Source organism: Gadus chalcogrammus, chromosome 6 (assembly GCF_026213295.1).
Source record: "Gadus chalcogrammus isolate NIFS_2021 chromosome 6, NIFS_Gcha_1.0, whole genome shotgun sequence".
Classification (NCBI taxonomy): Eukaryota; Metazoa; Chordata; class Actinopteri; order Gadiformes; family Gadidae; genus Gadus; species Gadus chalcogrammus.
Genome location: NC_079417.1, coordinates 21,396,515 through 21,413,204, shown reverse-complemented (window position 1 = coordinate 21,413,204; position 16,690 = coordinate 21,396,515). Strand labels below are relative to the sequence as shown.

General features: G+C 44.5%; 2 protein-coding genes across 4 annotated transcripts in view; one reads left to right on the top strand and one right to left on the bottom strand.

The window, feature by feature from the left end:
• Positions 1-1,537, top strand: part of LOC130384893 (barH-like 1 homeobox protein) — a 3,558-nt gene extending 2,021 nt beyond the window's left edge. The window contains exons 2-3 of the mRNA XM_056593291.1: positions 167-371; positions 995-1,537. Of these exons, the coding sequence (XP_056449266.1) occupies positions 167-371; positions 995-1,292 (503 nt within the window). The 3' untranslated portion in view covers positions 1,293-1,537. The remainder of the gene's footprint in view (positions 1-166; positions 372-994) is intronic.
• A 277-nt stretch (positions 1,538-1,814) lies between these two features.
• On the bottom strand, positions 1,815-16,533 carry ddx31 (DEAD (Asp-Glu-Ala-Asp) box polypeptide 31). Of its 3 annotated transcripts, XM_056592883.1 has the most exons (22): positions 16,407-16,533; positions 16,264-16,327; positions 15,779-15,933; positions 15,255-15,359; positions 12,940-13,154; positions 12,649-12,724; positions 12,514-12,557; positions 12,343-12,413; positions 12,071-12,180; positions 11,901-11,942; positions 11,714-11,778; positions 11,450-11,569; positions 11,251-11,357; positions 10,729-10,949; positions 10,367-10,516; positions 9,823-9,882; positions 9,531-9,581; positions 9,046-9,185; positions 8,824-8,908; positions 7,043-7,154; positions 6,696-6,891; positions 1,818-3,141 (listed from the first exon to the last, which is right to left on the bottom strand). In XM_056592883.1, exons 3-22 carry the CDS (start codon positions 15,878-15,880, stop codon positions 2,904-2,906), a joined length of 2,310 nt encoding a protein of 769 aa, XP_056448858.1. In that variant the 5' UTR covers positions 15,881-15,933; positions 16,264-16,327; positions 16,407-16,533; the 3' UTR covers positions 1,818-2,903. The 3 variants fall into 3 exon arrangements, with proteins under 3 accessions (XP_056448856.1, XP_056448858.1, XP_056448857.1); XM_056592881.1 differs by having other exon boundaries at positions 1,815-3,141; positions 12,940-13,157; positions 16,264-16,527; XM_056592882.1 differs by having other exon boundaries at positions 16,264-16,527.
• Between the last annotated feature and the right edge of the window lie 157 nt (positions 16,534-16,690).

Sequence of the window (16,690 nt, the reverse complement as noted above, 5' to 3'; positions counted from 1 at the left end):
CAATAATGGATGAGCGTCACTGCCAGCCTAGGGCACTCGCGCCTAAATATACATATTAATCATATGGACATGCATACCACTCATAACAACCACAAAAAGGCAAATAAACTGAATAGAAATGGGATTCTAAACTTAATCTCCACATTTCCTTCCTTGAACCATATAGGTGAGCTGGCCCGCAGTCCAGTGCTTTGCCTCGCGAGGTTCCGCAGGCCCCGGAAGGCGCGCACGGCCTTCACGGACCACCAGCTCGAGCAGCTCGAGCACAGCTTTGAAAGTCAGAGGTACCTAAGCGTGCAGGACCGGATGGAGCTGGCGGCCTCCCTGAAGCTCAGCGACACGCAGGTCAAGACCTGGTACCAGAATAGGAGGTAACACACAACTTCATTATCATCATCATCATGTGTGTGTGTGTGTGTGTGTGTGTGTGTGTGTGTGTGTGTGTGTGTGTGTGTGTGTGTGTGTGTGTGTGTGTGTGTGTGTGTGTGTGTGTGTGTGTGTCTACAACTGCTGTTTGGATTTGTCTCTCTCTGGCCGTCAATGCAAAAATGAGGCGCCTGACGTATAAGCATACAGCATGAATAATGCATCTTATAAGATAGCATGCCGAATTAATAATTCAACTTGCGAGCTGTAATTACACAATTGGCTATGACGCTGAATAATTCAGTCTGGTCAGCTGCGACTGGTCTATAGCAGTGATAGGACAGGACAGGACCCCCTCCCCATCACAGACATGCCAGGGTGCTTTTAACGCCTACAGGGTCAGCATCTCAAGATAAAGTGTCTTCTTAACATTTAATGGCACCTTTTATTCATTGATTGTTCAATATTTAAGACTATAAATTAAAAATGTTTATTCATGTCTATGCGATCTTATGAATCCTATTTAAAACCACTTAGGTTTGGCCAACCACAACTGTTGGCTACTGCCACGATTCAACAAATCACTTTGTTTTCTTCATGTTCATCGCGGTTCTTCTCACCCCACCAGAACCAAGTGGAAGCGGCTGAGTCTGGCGTGTGGCCCGGAGACGCTGGCGGACGACCGGAGCTACTCCGTCCTGCAGAGGATCGTCCCTACCCGGCCTTTTTTCTACCAGCATTCCGCCGGTATGTCGAGCATGGACCCGGCGGCGGGCGTTTTGTATCTGTACGAGGGAGGGACCTCAGTCCCACCTCCACCTGGCGTCCAGCACCGACCCCTCTGGCATCACGTGGTGTTTCACGCAGAGAGAGGAGGGATGCGCTCGAGCTCTCCCGCGCGGTGTCCCCGGACTGGACCACGTTAGGCGCGCGGCTGGCATCAGAGGAACACTTCGTCCGTCATTCATGATGACACGTAGTATCGCGAGAATAATGAGGCAATTTCACAGGCCATTTCAGTTCGCCCCCAAAAATGTCGTGATTTCTACATTTAGACAATGACGATGGATTGATGAACACTGTATTGTTTAGTGAGTTCAGAGATATCTGTCTGCTGAAACTCACATTTGGAAACTAAGAATGACATTCGAAATGTAAATAAATGTCTGGATGGATGTGTAATGCATGTTTCATTCTTCAACATCAAAAGAGTAAACAAAATAACTTGGTAAAACGAATTATAAGCATATTTGGTTTGGATCTAAAAAGAAAACACGTAACGTTAACGTGCATCAGTCAAGATAAAGAAAATCCTATTCAAATAGACCTAAAGCCGTAATGGAATGCGTGAACCCAGTCGTTTCGGACAAATTAATAAGATTTAGGATTTACAATTTGTAACAAAATGTGACCGTTAACGTGCAATGAGTCAAGATAAATCTCCCGAAGGCTGGGGCGTTTTATTTGTCAAATATAGATTTGGCGAGCAATTATCTGATTAATTATTAAATATTAGTTAATATAATATTGATGCTGTTAAAAGGGGTAATTAATCCACACCATCGCTTTAAGTGCTGGTGGGGGAGGGACGGTCACTGAACTGACTGGACAAACCACTAAGACGGAATGGACCACATGACCACACTACGGATCATAGCCTGCTATATCTCATGGGATACCGACCTTGAAAGGAAAAAGAGAAAATGGGATACAAAAACATTCCCTCTCTTTGGGTGTGTCAATAATCAATCAGATCGTCCCGTTAATGAAATATCGTATCCATAATATAACAGTTAATACAACTAACACAAAAGAAGAAGTAGATAATCTCAAACCATGTATTTTTTTTTTGTCAAGGGTACAACTCTCATTACACATTAGGTGGGGGGGATATAAGTATTTTCTGGAGGGGACATCAATAAAATCACCAACATATATCAAATGATCTGCTATAACAGAGACACGGCCATTAGTAATAGCTTAAAATATTAATGAATCACTTTAAGGCCTTCACTATACGCATTTGACGGAGCCACACATCCACAAATGCAGCCCAATTCATTCTCTGAAAATAGGCTTAGAAGACGCATAACGTGGCAATCATATATGCAACGGTTCAGACCACTGAGCAGGATACTTAGGGGTACATAAACAAAACCTCTAAGAGGTGTCGTGCTTTTATGACAAACATTTCAAAAGTGGAGTCGACTTCTATGAAATATACATTTTAAATTACAGAAGTTTAGAAAATAATTTATATTGGACATGTCCTTCCCCCGTGATCGGCGCCCATGTTGGTAGTCGTCATTTTCTGTTATCAACTAGTCAAGAATGAGGCAATTCAGTTCAAATGTAGTATTGTATAGGCCTATAAACATTTTAAAATGCAACAGGAAGTATCCATCACATCAGGTAAAAAGTTTATTTTTTTCAACAAATGTCATATTTTACAATTCCTGAAATATAACCTGTCTTTCGGTTTAAAGACTGTCCACGAGGTCCACTGGACCAGCTGGTCACTCCCACTACTCTATCTTTTACTGGCCCTCCCTGCTCCCCTTCCTGAAGTTCCCCCTTTCCCCTCTCCATCCCCCTCCCCTTCCCCCTCGACCTCTTCCTCCCGCTCCTCCCCCTCTCCCCCGACCTGACAAGAACGGAACGCTGTCTTTGGGTTTCTTCTCCGTGTTCTGAAGGTCGATCCCGTCCAACCCCGAGGAGAACTCAGAGGTCAGCAGAGACGCTTCTCTCCTCTTCAACTTCAACTTCATCTCAGCTCTGCATGAGGGGGAGAGAGAGAGAGTGAGAGTGAGAGTGAGAGAGAGAGATTAAGAGACAAGAGGAGAAGGAGAGGGAAAGAATTGATCTAAAACATACATCACTATCAGTGGACATCATCACTGGCAGTTGATGTGTGTATGCTTCTCTAAACCTACTTTTCGAGAGTAAACCAAGAAAAGTAAAAACAGACGAATAGAACTTGAGCTCACTATATAATACCATTTATAAGTTGCATTAGAACTGATTTATTTTACCTTTTTCGTCTGTTATTATTAAATATTGCGGAAATGACTGATACCTAGGATATTTAAAATGCCGGTATTGATGCGTTGGACATTTTTCATAATCGTTTCCTAAAATGTTAAGGTGCTGCGCCTCTACAAGCAAGAACCTTCATCGTGTGTATGCGTGTATATACGTGTGCGTGTGTGTTCCCTTCACAGCAGGCCATCATGTAGCATCAACTCCTTAATCAATAAGCACAGACCCAGGCAGGCCCGGGGCCATGTGGAGGGCTCCCTGGGGGGGGTGTATCTTCATAACTGTATTGATCTGCAGCAGCAACAGGCTGCACAGTGTCAGGAGCAATGGCCCGGGGGCCAGCAACAGTTAGCTCCAAACGATGTCATTTATCACAACTGTTAAGGGTAGCACCGGTACCACTTTATCAGCACCGGCACCCAGAATTTACGTCTTTGCATCGGCCTATACCAACTACAGAGCTGATATATATATACCAGGCAGAGCAAGTCTTTACTTCTAAAGCTGAACATTAGTTAAAGCAATTCCTAACTTGGTAAAATATGAATAAATGGATACTTAAACCTGGCTGAATTGTATTCAATGTTGGGAAAAAAATATTGGAGCAATGCAGACACTCATACCTAATTCGGCAAGTAAGGCCAGCATCGGTATAGGGGAACAATTCACTTCATTCGCTGTTTTGAAGCTGAAAAATAATTCAATGCTTTTCGTTTAGATTTTAATTGTGTTGTGTCCCCACATTTTGGAATCTAGGTTTGTACTTTAAAAAAAAAAAAACCTGTTCTACCACCAGGTGTGTCTGTGATTAGCCGTTACAAGGCGTTTACAAATGTGCCCTGTGACATGTCGATATCACATGTGAGAGTGTCCAATTAGAAGTTTGACGGATAGATAAGCCTACCAGTAGCTACAGCCCACTGGGAAGGCTGGTAGAAGGCTAGACTGCTTGTTACACTCACACCCGGGGCCCTATCTTGCATCCAGGGCAATTGACTTTCTATACTGACACATGTATCTTTGCACCCGGCGCAAAGCCGATTTTCCCCCGCAGCAAACCTGCACCACTAAACTTGGGCCCTGAGAGGCGCGTCGGTGAAAAGCAGAGGCGTGTGATACATGGTGCTATCTTACAAATCGATAAAGCAGTTGCGCAACTGACCGACAAATACCTGGTCTAAGTGCACTAGTGGATAGCGCAGTTGGTATTGACGTACCATGGCAGGTCGGAACTGCAACATAAGCTTACACACCAGTAGGCTATACAAAGCACAAACATGCTAACGATTTGCCTATTGAAATATTATGATGTGGATTGTGGATTTTTTTTTTTCCATAGGGGCTGCATGAATGAACACTGTAGTAGGCTATGCCATGCGTTAAAATAATAATAATAACAATAATAAACTTGAGCAAAGTAGGCTATATCCCAGCCTTCCAAAACAAAAAACTTTTTTTAGGGTAAATGATAACGTTGGTTAAATTATTTGGGAAAGAACAGCTGATACAGCGCTAATAAGTTGTATTTAAATCAATGCATCTGTGTCAAACACATTTTTGACACAGACATCCTGTACAAGCCCATAACATTTAGGATTGATGAGTATTTGATCGTGAGAAAACATTGTTTTACCGCAAGTGAGAGTTAAAAACAATGAATGAATGCGGGCACGCCGCGTGCGTGTGCCTCCATCTGTTTAAGCACACGCAAACTAAACACGTAAGGCATAATACTGTCCATGGCGATGTATATTGATGGGGGGGACACATGCATATTAGGAACACAAGTCGATAACGATTATGTATACAATACTGGTAAGAATGTATACTGTTATATACTGTTAATGTATTGCCATACATCATTAAATAGACGCACAGTTGTGGCCACAGGACCACACATCATATATGTGTTAAGTTTTCTTTTGGCCGAAATTAACATGACGACTCAGTATTTCTGAAGTTGTAGAAGAAAACGCTATTCCATGTGTGAATTAGGCCATATGATATGGCCATCAACTGAGCCATTTGAAGTTTGAAATTCATGTGGTCATGCATCGGTTTCATCTGAGACTGCAAACACAGTCATAATCATAATCCACCCGTCAGGTTCAAATGCGCTCATGGCTCTTAAAGGGGATGGGAGATGGCACTCTCATTGGTTAATTGCACGTTACACCCAAACCAAACCTACGGGTAATAAGGCTACTTTAAGGCAACCCTTTTAAGATTTGCGTCATCCGCAAGAGTCATTTATCCGCTGGTATAATAGCAACATCGCCATAGAACCGCCCACAAAGCTTCTTGCGTTGGCCGCTTCTCACTTGCGTTTCAGACCGTTAAAATAGGGCCCCTGATATTAAAATAGGGGCTCTTTAACAATTGGTCATTTACAATGATCAGAAAATCAGCTGCCTTGTATATGCCATATTAAAAAAAAAAAAAATCCAATGTAATTGGTCCAAAATAGGGGATGCAATATAGGACGAAATAAAAACCGACATGGCTGAATGACTTCAACCTATACAGCTGTCACCTGCAGTAATCGTCAGAAAATTCTAACAGCCAATAATCAATACAGTTATAAATTGAAACCTAACACACACACACACACACACACACACACACACACACACACACACACACACACACACACACACACACACACACACACACACACACACACACACACACACACACACACACACACACACACACACTTTAGGGACCAGCCGCCAATGAGGCTCTGACTTAAGGACCAGTAGACATGAAAGATTAATGCTCATGCTACACAACACACAGCTCACACGTGTTACATCACAACAACAACACATATCCAACCCTGAATAAGGATCTGTTTGTTGATTTCTGGAAACAAATGCCCCATCAGTGACTGAACTCTGCAAAATACCCTTTCCTGTTCCATGTTTAGATTCTTCTGGTTACCAGTCATCTCCTCCCAACCAACCAACCAACCAACCAACCAACCAACCAACCACAGACATCTTCAGAACCCCAACTGCAACCCTCACTAGTGCCACAACAAAGATGGGTTGCATTTGTCTTACTGTCATTCATAATGTATATAACAAGACAGAGAGAGAAGCAGAATGGAAGTGCCCCTGATGCTGGTGGCTACTTAGGTCAAGTAGAGATACATTCTGTGCCGTATTACCAGAATAGAGAGCCAGTGTCAATAAGAGGTCTCTCCAGTCTGCTCGGCTGTTGCTTGCAGGTTGCTACCATAGGAAACCCTCGTGGTTCTTTGCGTTTCAGTGTGCGGCTGGTCTTACTTGTCTGCAGTCCTGTTGTGCTTGCTGCTGCTGCCGCCTCGGCGGGCCCCGGAGCCTGTGTGGGAGCTGAGGCTCTGGGGTGCGTCCCGCAGGCCGAAGCTCTTGGCGGCATGGCCCAGGTGCAGCGATCGGATGTGGAAGATGTGCTTGAGGGCGGTGGGGTACGCCGTGTAGGAGCGCAGGAACGACTGCAGGGCTGCACCGACAAGAGGGGAAACCGTTGACATCATCATCATCACCACCACAGACTATTGATCACACACCCCGCTTTATATGAATGTTGTACATGCGTGTGTTTGATTCCTAATGTGCATGGCATGTGACGGTGTGTATTTGTGAGTGTGTACCTTTCTTGGCACCCTGCAAAGTCTCTTGGTTGGCGTGGACAGCGTTTTCAAACTCAGTCTGCAGAACAGTGGCCCTCTCCCTCACCTCCTGCTGCAGGGCACTAGAGGACGACTGAGGAGAGACCAAGAGAGAGAGACACCGAGGAGACAGACAAGAGATAGAGAGAGAGACAGGGACAGGAAGACAGAGACAGAGACGGAGACAGAGAGATATCGGGAGAGAAATGGAGACAGAGAGATATAGGGAGAGAAAGACAGGGACAAACAGAGATAGAAAGAGAGAGAGATGGACACAGAGATACAGAGAGAGCGAGAGAGAGGATATTAAATTGTGCTATAACGTAAGGAGTGAGGAGATGTCTGTGTCTGTGTGTGCATTTTTGTGCCTGAACGTGTTCATTGAACTCGTTCATATTTTGGGCGAACGTGAACTGAACATACTGTATTACTGCCTGATGAGCGTAACTGAACGCGTTCATTCTGGTGTCTGTGAACGAAATACCCCCACTCCGACATGGATGTCTAATAGTCGGAGTGGCGACACTTCCATTGTTTTCAAACGTCCCACCACTCCGACAATTTCTGTTTCCATTGTCGGAGTGGCGGCACTTTTTTCAAACGTTCCGACATGTCATTAATATAAATTTCATTTCTATAATCATTGTACTTTAATTAATTAATGTGATTATTTCTTAGTTTCATGCGCTTTAGTGTCCTACACTGACATTTGTCATTGGGGATAGTCGCCGACCATCATTCGCTGTATATCTTTGGCTCAAAACATAAGGCCCTTCTCCAGTCTCTCCCAAAATCCCCACTGACCCAATTCACGCTTGGACTTTTCGATTCTGTTTCTAAATGTTGGGACTGACGGACACTGAACTCTGGGGCCCATTTGAACATTCAAAGTGGTTTACTGTAAAAGGAGCGTCGGAAATCCCGCCTGTCTTTGAGCACCGAGACCATTAATTAATAAGGGAATGCTGAGAGAATCGAGGAAAAGAAGACTAAATATGCAAACATGTTACGTGGAATCTAACAACTGCACGCAGGGCTAGGGCATGTAAAAGTAAGACTGTTGTTATTCTGGGGCTCAATCAATTTCACCCGACCGTCGGTTCTGATCATCTCCGAGGTCGGGGGATATTGTTTAGCAGTCTATGTTTAACGGATTTGCCTTCTATGGGCAAAAACTGTTGGTTTATATGTATTGCTCCCCTTCGAGAATTTGTGTGGAAAGGGGTTATATTACACACACACACACACAATATTCTTGCCTTTCTCCTTTGTGTAGTGCATTGCATTGCCTTTGGGCCAATATGAGGTTAACTGCGCCCATTCCTTGATTCGTTCTGCCGCAGCACTCTCAACAATTAATTTCGTTCCTATGGTCGTCCGATCAACTCCAATAGCGATCCTGCATTGAGTTGAAATCCAACTCTAACAAATACATTTTCCAGTTTTAAGTTTCTTAGAACATTTAAACATTCCCAGTCTTTTAAACCTTTCATACCGGGCACGGTATGAAAAGGTGCACGCCCCGCCACTTGTAACACACTTCTTCAAAAAAACTTGTTTGTTTAACCTGCCTGGTATATTTTTCCAGGATTCCAGTATTCCTTTTTAGTATGTACTGATATGGAATTTGAAATGGAAAATTATTATTGCACCTTAAGGACTACTGTTCTGATTTACTTAAAAGACCGTGCGTGCGTGCGTGCGTGCGTGCGTGCGTGCGTGCGTGCGTGCGTGCGTGCGTGCGTGCGTGCGTGCGTGCCCACCTTGCTGTGGTACTTCCCCCGACCTTTGTAGGCATCGTCCTGCATCAGCGTGGACAGGATGTCGTACAGCTTCATCTCAGACAGGCTGAAACCATCCCAAAGCTCAATCAGCAGGAGAGGACGGATGGGCAGTGAAATATCATAGGTAAAAAAACTCTGGCCAGGTAACTAGGTTGAGTTGAGTTGCTATGGGTAGGACAGGGTAGAAATCATGTGGCTGACCTGATGTTGTGATTGGCTAGCTCGTCGATGTAGGCGGTTTCCGCTGGTGTGAGGAAGAGGAGGCTGTTTCCTTCGGCCCCGATCCGAGCCGTACGGCCGACCCGATGGACGTACTCTGCGGCCGAGATGGGCGGGTTGTACTGAAAACATACCATAAGGTTTTCTCCTTACTCCGTTGAATGTAAACAAATGCCATCGCCCAAGCGTCTCATGAGATGGTACCTTTGTTAAATCCAAAAATTAGTCGTATTTTTTTCTTCAAATGGCTGAATTTTTGGCAAATATATTTTTGCCAAAATGGCAAATATATGGCAAATATATTTTGCCATATTCTGATTTATATACAATATATGAACGATGTACGTAGAAAGAACTGTGTGTAAAGGGGGAATGTTTGGTTGTAGGGTTGAGCTCTAGCACTAGGTAGGACAGGTCACTAGATATGCTGTTCTCAGACTGCGGGTGGTTCAAGAACCAGCTGTTACCTGCACAATCCAGGTGACCTGCGGGAGGTCCAACCCTCGAGCAGCAACGTCCTACACACACACACACACACACACACACACACACACACACACACACACACACACACACACACACACACACACACACACACACACACACACACACACACACACACACACACACACACACACACACACACACACACACACACTATTTGCATTACTTGACAATGCTTAGTGAGTGTAAAAATAATAACAATGCTTAGTGAGTGTAAAAATAATAACGAGGATGATGAAAGGAGTCCTGACTGACCGTACAGAGAAGGACTCCGGACTTTGAGACAGAAAACTCCTCATACACCTCTGTCCGCTCCTGTAGCACATTACAAAACGAGTAAGTCCAACAGAGAGATGCTCCCCCAATATGCACCAACAGATAGAACTCAGATTCTAGATCATCAATACGTTTTGTAATAAATAAGTAATCAAATGAACCAAACATTAAAAAGGGGTAGGCTGAGAAATCTGTAAATTGCCTGCGTTACAAAGATTCACATGAGTCCAGAAGGAGAGTTTGCTGGGTTTGAATTAGTTTTCCCTTGGCCGCTATTGACTTGTCGAGTTTCAATAGCCTAGCTTGATTCCCCTCACATGAACCCGAGCTAGGCCACTGTATCCCTGCCAGTTAATGGAATCCACGAACAGCAAACAAATGCAAATGCAGTGAACATCGGTAAGACAGGCAATGGCCAATTCCCAGATTTCTCAGCATATTTTTTATAAATTCTTTATAAAAAGGTAACGCAGACAACCCTTCGGATTAGGGTTTCCTCACAATGGGATGCAGAGTCACTTACCTCTTGTTTCATATTTCCATGGAGTCGCAGGAATTTTAGAGGCTGGTGTTTGGCTGAGGACCCACAGAGGACGGATTTGAAGAGGCTGAGGAGGAACTCCACGGCTTCACAGCTCGCCATGAAGACGATCATCTTGTTCCCCTCGGAGAACTACACAGACACACACTTGGATCAACGACAGTTTCACTTGGTGACTGCCACGTACATCGACCTGAATACCATCACCTTTTTACCCTTCACAAAATGGACAGATCTACAAACACAGATGAACGATGACATTTCCATGTGTATATTTCTTTCTTTTTGTTATAAATAGATGTAGCTACTACACATCTGTACGAAACAAAGAGAGGCTCGCTCACCTTACACTTGTCCATGATGAAGGAGGCCAAACAAACCAGTCGTAGCTTACTGGGAACCAGCACCATATGCTGCTTCAAGGCCTCTGGCACAGAGAAGCTCTCCGATTGGCTGCCGGGTTGGGTTGAGCTGCCGGTGGAGGGGGTTACCTCAGAGGCGTTGGGGTCTGAGACCTGGACGCTGACTGGGTCTTTGAGACATACATCAGATAGCCGAGCAAGGTCTGCAAAACACCAAACCTTGTGTGAGCGGGACAGTACTTTGTGTGTGTGACTATAGTACTATATTGTTGAAGTAAAGAGAAACAACAAACCTCCCTTATCGCCCCGAGTAGCTAATAGGAGGACGGGGAGGAGGTCTAGAAAGTGTGTGTGTGTGTGTGTGTGTGTGTGTGTGTGTGTGTGTGTGTGTGTGTGTGTGTGTGTGTGTGTGTGTGTGTGTGTGTGTGTGTGTGTGTGTGTGTGTGTGTGTGTGTGTGTGTGTGTGTGTGTGTGTGTGTGTGTGTGTGTGTGTGTGTCCTATACCATTCGTTAGCGTAGCAGAAAGCAAAACATTTTGTCTCGAAGGTCCGTTGGAGTTCAAAGAATTCAGGATCACAGTCAGATCCTTCTCAAAACCCATGTCCAGAATCCTACACACACACAGAAACACAGTAATTAAAACACAATCCTATATGACGATACATAAACGTAACGCAGCGAACCTGAGGCTGGGTCTCAGTACCTGTCAGCCTCGTCCAGGACCAGCCATTGCACGGAGCTGAACACCATGTTCAGGGTGTTGTTGATGTGGTCCACCAGGCGGCCCGGGGTCGACACCAGGATGTTAATCCCCTTCCGGAGCCTTCCAGAGAGGAAGTGAAAGGGGAGACAGAGAGAGGGAGAGAGACGGAGCATGGACGACAGAGAGGGACAAACAGTGATGTTAGTCCGCAGAAAGATTATGGTTCAGGAAGAAAGAAGAGCAGGAGGAGGAGGATGGACTTACCGAGCTTTCTCTGCTTTCCTCTTCTCTCCACCCATCAGAACCCCGGGGACAATCCAGGTAAACGGCTAGAGGGAGAGAGAGAGCACAGCTCAGCATTTAAATCCATCCACCGCTCCTAAACAGTATGAAAACTGCCAGGATTTCATCTTGCAAAGAGAACAGGAAAAAAGATTGATAATCTCTTTACCTTAACGAGTTTCTGGAAGATCTGGAAACTCTGTTGCGCCAACTGAGGAATAGTTTATTGTCAATTGTGATTCTTTATTAGAAAAGCAGGCAGACCTTTTTAGAAGGATTAGAAAAGCCTAATTGCTGTGGGAAACGGTCCTATGTGGCACAAAGGTAGACAAGACGGACCTCTCTTGTGGGAACTAGAATCAGCGCCAATGGCCCATCGGCCCTCTGAATCTTGGGCAGAACCGCCTGGAGAGACTGGACGATGGGGATGCCATAAGACAGGGTTTTACCTTGAGGGACAGGTAGAGAGACAGCAGAGTTACACACAGACAGAGAGAGAGAACAAGAGAGACTCAGAACATTTTAAGCTACAGAGACAGAGAGACAGACTAAGAACTATGCAGGGGAGTGTGGCAGGGAAACGTGAGGGTTTGTATGTGTGCACGTCTCACCAGATCCAGTCTGAGAGCGGACCACAGCGTCCCGTCCCGACATCAGCGCGGGGATAGTCTGTTTCTGAACACTACAAACACAAAAACACTTGGTTATGCGAATTAGCCTTCTGAACTTTATTCTCTACAGAGAACTTAAAAAACCATGCAGAGACAGGGATGATCACTCACCTGGTCATGGTGGAAACGCCCAGAACCTTTTCCAGCGTCGCCACCTAGACAAAGAGTCCAATCAGCATTCAGAACATACACGGAGACGTGTGTCTTTATATAAGCAAGGTGTGTGTGTGTGGGTGTGTGTCTCACCAGGTGGGGGTGGAGGCCTAGGTTGCTGAAAGAGTCAGTGGTGAAAACCTTCTCCTTCACCTCGGAAACCACCGGTCTGGAATGAGAACCGAACATAAGGCGATTCCCCCACACACACACAAACACAAGATGTCTCCATACACACACAGACAGATAAGATGTCTCTCCTCACACACACACACACACACACACACACACACACACACACACACACACACAATGTCTCCATACAAACACACACAGACAAGAAGTCTCCACACACAGACAAGAAGTCTCCACACACACACACACCTTTCGAGGTCTGGGATGTCGGGGTTGTGGTTGAACAAGGAGGACGTCTTGATGAAGCCTCCTTCGTGTCCCGCCTTCTCCCCGGCGTCCCGGTTTTTCTGCTCCCCCCTCCCTTGTCCTCCACCTTCCCGTTTCTTCTTCTTCTTGGTCTTTGTGGGCGGGGCCTCTTGGGGTGTGGTCACGGTGGGTGAGGTTTTGGAGGGCGGGGCCTGATCCTGCTTGGGACACACAAGTCATGTAACACTTGTCTGGTGGTCCTGTTTGGATTGTATTAACCTGTCACTCTGGATCAGGTGACGTGAGGTGGAGCAGACTAGACTGAAAGTGACATAGCTGTGATATAGTAAAATATTATGGTTCCGACAGTGTGACATGGCTGTGATATAGTGTAAAATGAATGTAATAATGTGACATGGCTGTGATATAGTGTAATATGAATGTGATAGTGTGACATAGCTATGATCGTGTCACTATAGGGTTTACACACAATGTGCCATGGCTGTGATAGTGTAATATGGTTGGGACAGTGTGATGTTTGTGATATAATGGAATATGGTATTGATAGGTTTGTAATCTTGTCCTATAGTATGATATGCTTGTGATATTGTGTAATGTGGTTGTGTAGTGATATAGTTTGGATGGTTGGGAAGTAGAGTAATATAGTGCTCTTGATATTCTTCTGGTGATGTACCGTGAAAGGTTTGTGAATGTTTCAGTGTGACAGGGTTGTGTTATAGTTAGGTCTGTCAAGCGGATAAAACATTTAGGCGTGATAAATTACATGTTTTCCATATTTAATCAGTTTATCCCCAAAAATATTTATGCACTGTAAACTGCATATGCCAAGTTTTTGATACTCATATCAACAGTGGACAAAATATTCTAGCTTTATGAACATTTCTGTTTACTTTTATTGGAGATCAAGTAAGAACAAAAACAAAATGCAGAGTGTCCAACCTTTTTCTAGCATTAACAAAAAACCACGGATTGAAACAATCCAAGGAACCACGAAGGTCAAGCATTTACCAACATGCTCAAATCACAGCTCATGGCAATCAGAACAAGACGCTTGATGCTTTAAATGTCATTCAGTTGGACAACCTCAGCTGTTCTCCAGCTCCAGCAACTGTTAATCAACAGTAGCATATACTGTTCATTCAATATTGATTGGGATTTATTAACAGATTTTTCAAATCAAATGGGTTGGTCTGAATAACCGTAGGTATGTTTTGGGCGCAACGTGCAATAAACCAATGAGAGTGCCGTCTCCGATCCCCTTTAAGAGCCATGAGCGCATTTGAACCTGACGAGTTCATATTTTGACAGCGCGTTTGCAGTCTGCGATGAAACAGATGACTGACTACATTAATTTCAAACTACAAATGGCTCAATTTATGGCCAAATAATATGGCCTAATTCACACATGGAATAGCTTTTCTTCTACAACTTCAGAAATAGGCCTACCGAGTCCTACTAATGTCAATTTCGGCAAAGAAAACTTAAAACACATATCATATGCGGTCCTGTGGCCGCAACTGTGGGTCTATTTAATGATATGCGGCAATACATTAACAAACATTGTTTCTTACCAGCATTGCATACATTATCGTTATCAACTTCTGCTCATAATATGCATGTGTGACCCCGTTAATACACATCGCAATGGACTGTAACTGCTTTATCGATCTGTAAGATATCACCATGTATCATTTGTGCCGGAACACACCTGTGCTTTTCGCCGACACGCCTCTCAGGGTGCAAGTTTAGTGGCGCGAGTTGACTGCTGGGGAAAATCAGCTTTGCGCAGGTTGCAAACTAGCAACGATACATGCGTCGGTGTAGAAAGTCAATTGCGCTGGGTGCAAGATAGGGCCCTATAGGTAGTTCAATAGTTACAACTAACATCGGGCTGTTTGAATAGGGACAAGTACAGGGCTACTCAAATATGCTCAATCCCAAGTTCTAAAGCCTAGAGCGGGAGAGTGAAGCCCGCTCTCCAGTGAGGGGTAGGCTGGTAATTACCCTGTAACCCAGATCAATGAAGCGGGCCAGGAGCATTGATTATCTCAGTGACTGAACATAATGACGGCACGTCCTCGTTCTTCTTATGCACAATAGTTTGAGTCCCGTGATCGGCTCTTCTAGTTGCTAGCTGCCATCTGACAACAAGGTTAGTAATGAGTGCCATTAAATCGGATTTTTATTGACACACTTATTATCGTGTTTATCGCAGTGCCCTATTTATAGTTTGATAAGCTTCTGATTTAGCGCTGCAGTCTTTTATGGTTATGATCCAGTGTGGTGACAACTCTAACCTTTGAGATGATGGGCGCCTCTTCCTCCTCCGTCTTCCTCTGTTTGAAGGATGGCATCGACCTCATCTCCGGCCCGGCCTTCCTCTTCCCTGCCTTCTGTTTTTTCTGAGAAGATACAGACAGAACAAACACCTTATTTTAAGTATTGAACAAATATTACCTTGATGTGACCAATCTTTTCCAAACTGCTGCTTGTGTTAAAGGAATTGGCCGGTTTGTTGTGACTTGCAGACCATGTCAATGGTCTGCAAACCATTGACATCCATTTGATTCCAAACAAGTGTGCCTGCAATTGTTCCCACAAACAAACAAACCACAAGTTGAACCTGTGGTCTTAACAAATGAGCCAAACCATTGAACTGATGTTGTTAGAAGGCACTTACTACCAGGGACGGATGGGCAATCTCTGGTAGTGTACAATGAATTGGATACTTGAATAGTGACTTGGCCACTAGCTCAGAGATTTCAGACTTTACTTGGATTTGATATGCCCTTTATCACTTGTGAACACCTCTGCAACCTACCAACAGCCATTTCTCCTGGCCGGAGAGAGGCTTCCTCCTGGGGGCGACGTCGGGGAAGGTCTCGGTGTGGATGTTAAGGGACAGCTGGTCGTTAGAAGACATCGCTTCTTCTGTTATTGTTGTTATGAGTGAGTAGACTTGGCAGACACCTTGATCTGAAGTGACGAAGAGAAGTACAGTAGTGTTCGGGACAGTTAGTGGTCAGACATCTTATTGGAGGGTTTGTAAAAGGTATGTTGTGGTAGAGGATGTAACCAGCGGCCAAACACCGTATGACTACAATAATGTCCTGCCAATTTAACATAAGGAATGAGTCAAACTGAACGCTTACAGCTAAATGGCTAGGGTAATGCGGCTCACAAAGATACAAATACTGCAAAATCAACATAACATGGAAATATACGTAATATCATCTTATCATGTCTGCTGAACCATCAATTGGTGTTTGGCGGCTCTTAAGAAAAGGATCATAGCAGATTTTCTACCTCGGGTGTGTTTTTCGGTCCAAACCCACGTGTGGATACGTAGCAATCCGTTGTTTTTAGCCTTCTAGGAGCAGGCGTTATGCTTTGAATGGCAGAGCAATTGCATCATTATTAATGTACAGGCTAATACAAACTCGACTTACTTAACCTTGTCAAGATGACGACACTGGACGTTACTTTTCAATTGAAAACTATGGAATTTAAAACCCCAAAACACGCATGGAAGTCTTCCTGCTGCGTCACACAAGCCACGCCTCTCGGCTCGGAACGAGCGCCGCTGCCGAGTGGTATGCGCAGAACTGCGTTTATTCAGCGCAACGTTTTCAAGCGTTCACGAGTTGCAATCGTCAATTAACACTATTCTCCTGAAACAACAATACCCAGTGTGATATATAATCTGCTATACATAGATTGTCCTTATGGTGTC

Bases quoted from the DNA above. Each gene is read 5' to 3' on its own strand.
- ddx31 (XM_056592881.1), bottom strand. From the start codon at position 15,880: ATGTCTTCTAACGACCAGCTGTCCCTTAACATCCACACCGAGACCTTC. The intron at 12,725-12,939 runs GTGTGTGTGTGT...TTCTCATTCCAG, and splicing joins GACATCCCAGACCTCGAAAG to ACCGGTGGTTTCCGAGGTGA. The intron at 12,181-12,342 runs GTGAGACGTGCA...CTGTCCCTCAAG, and splicing joins CCGCTCTCAGACTGGATCTG to GTAAAACCCTGTCTTATGGC.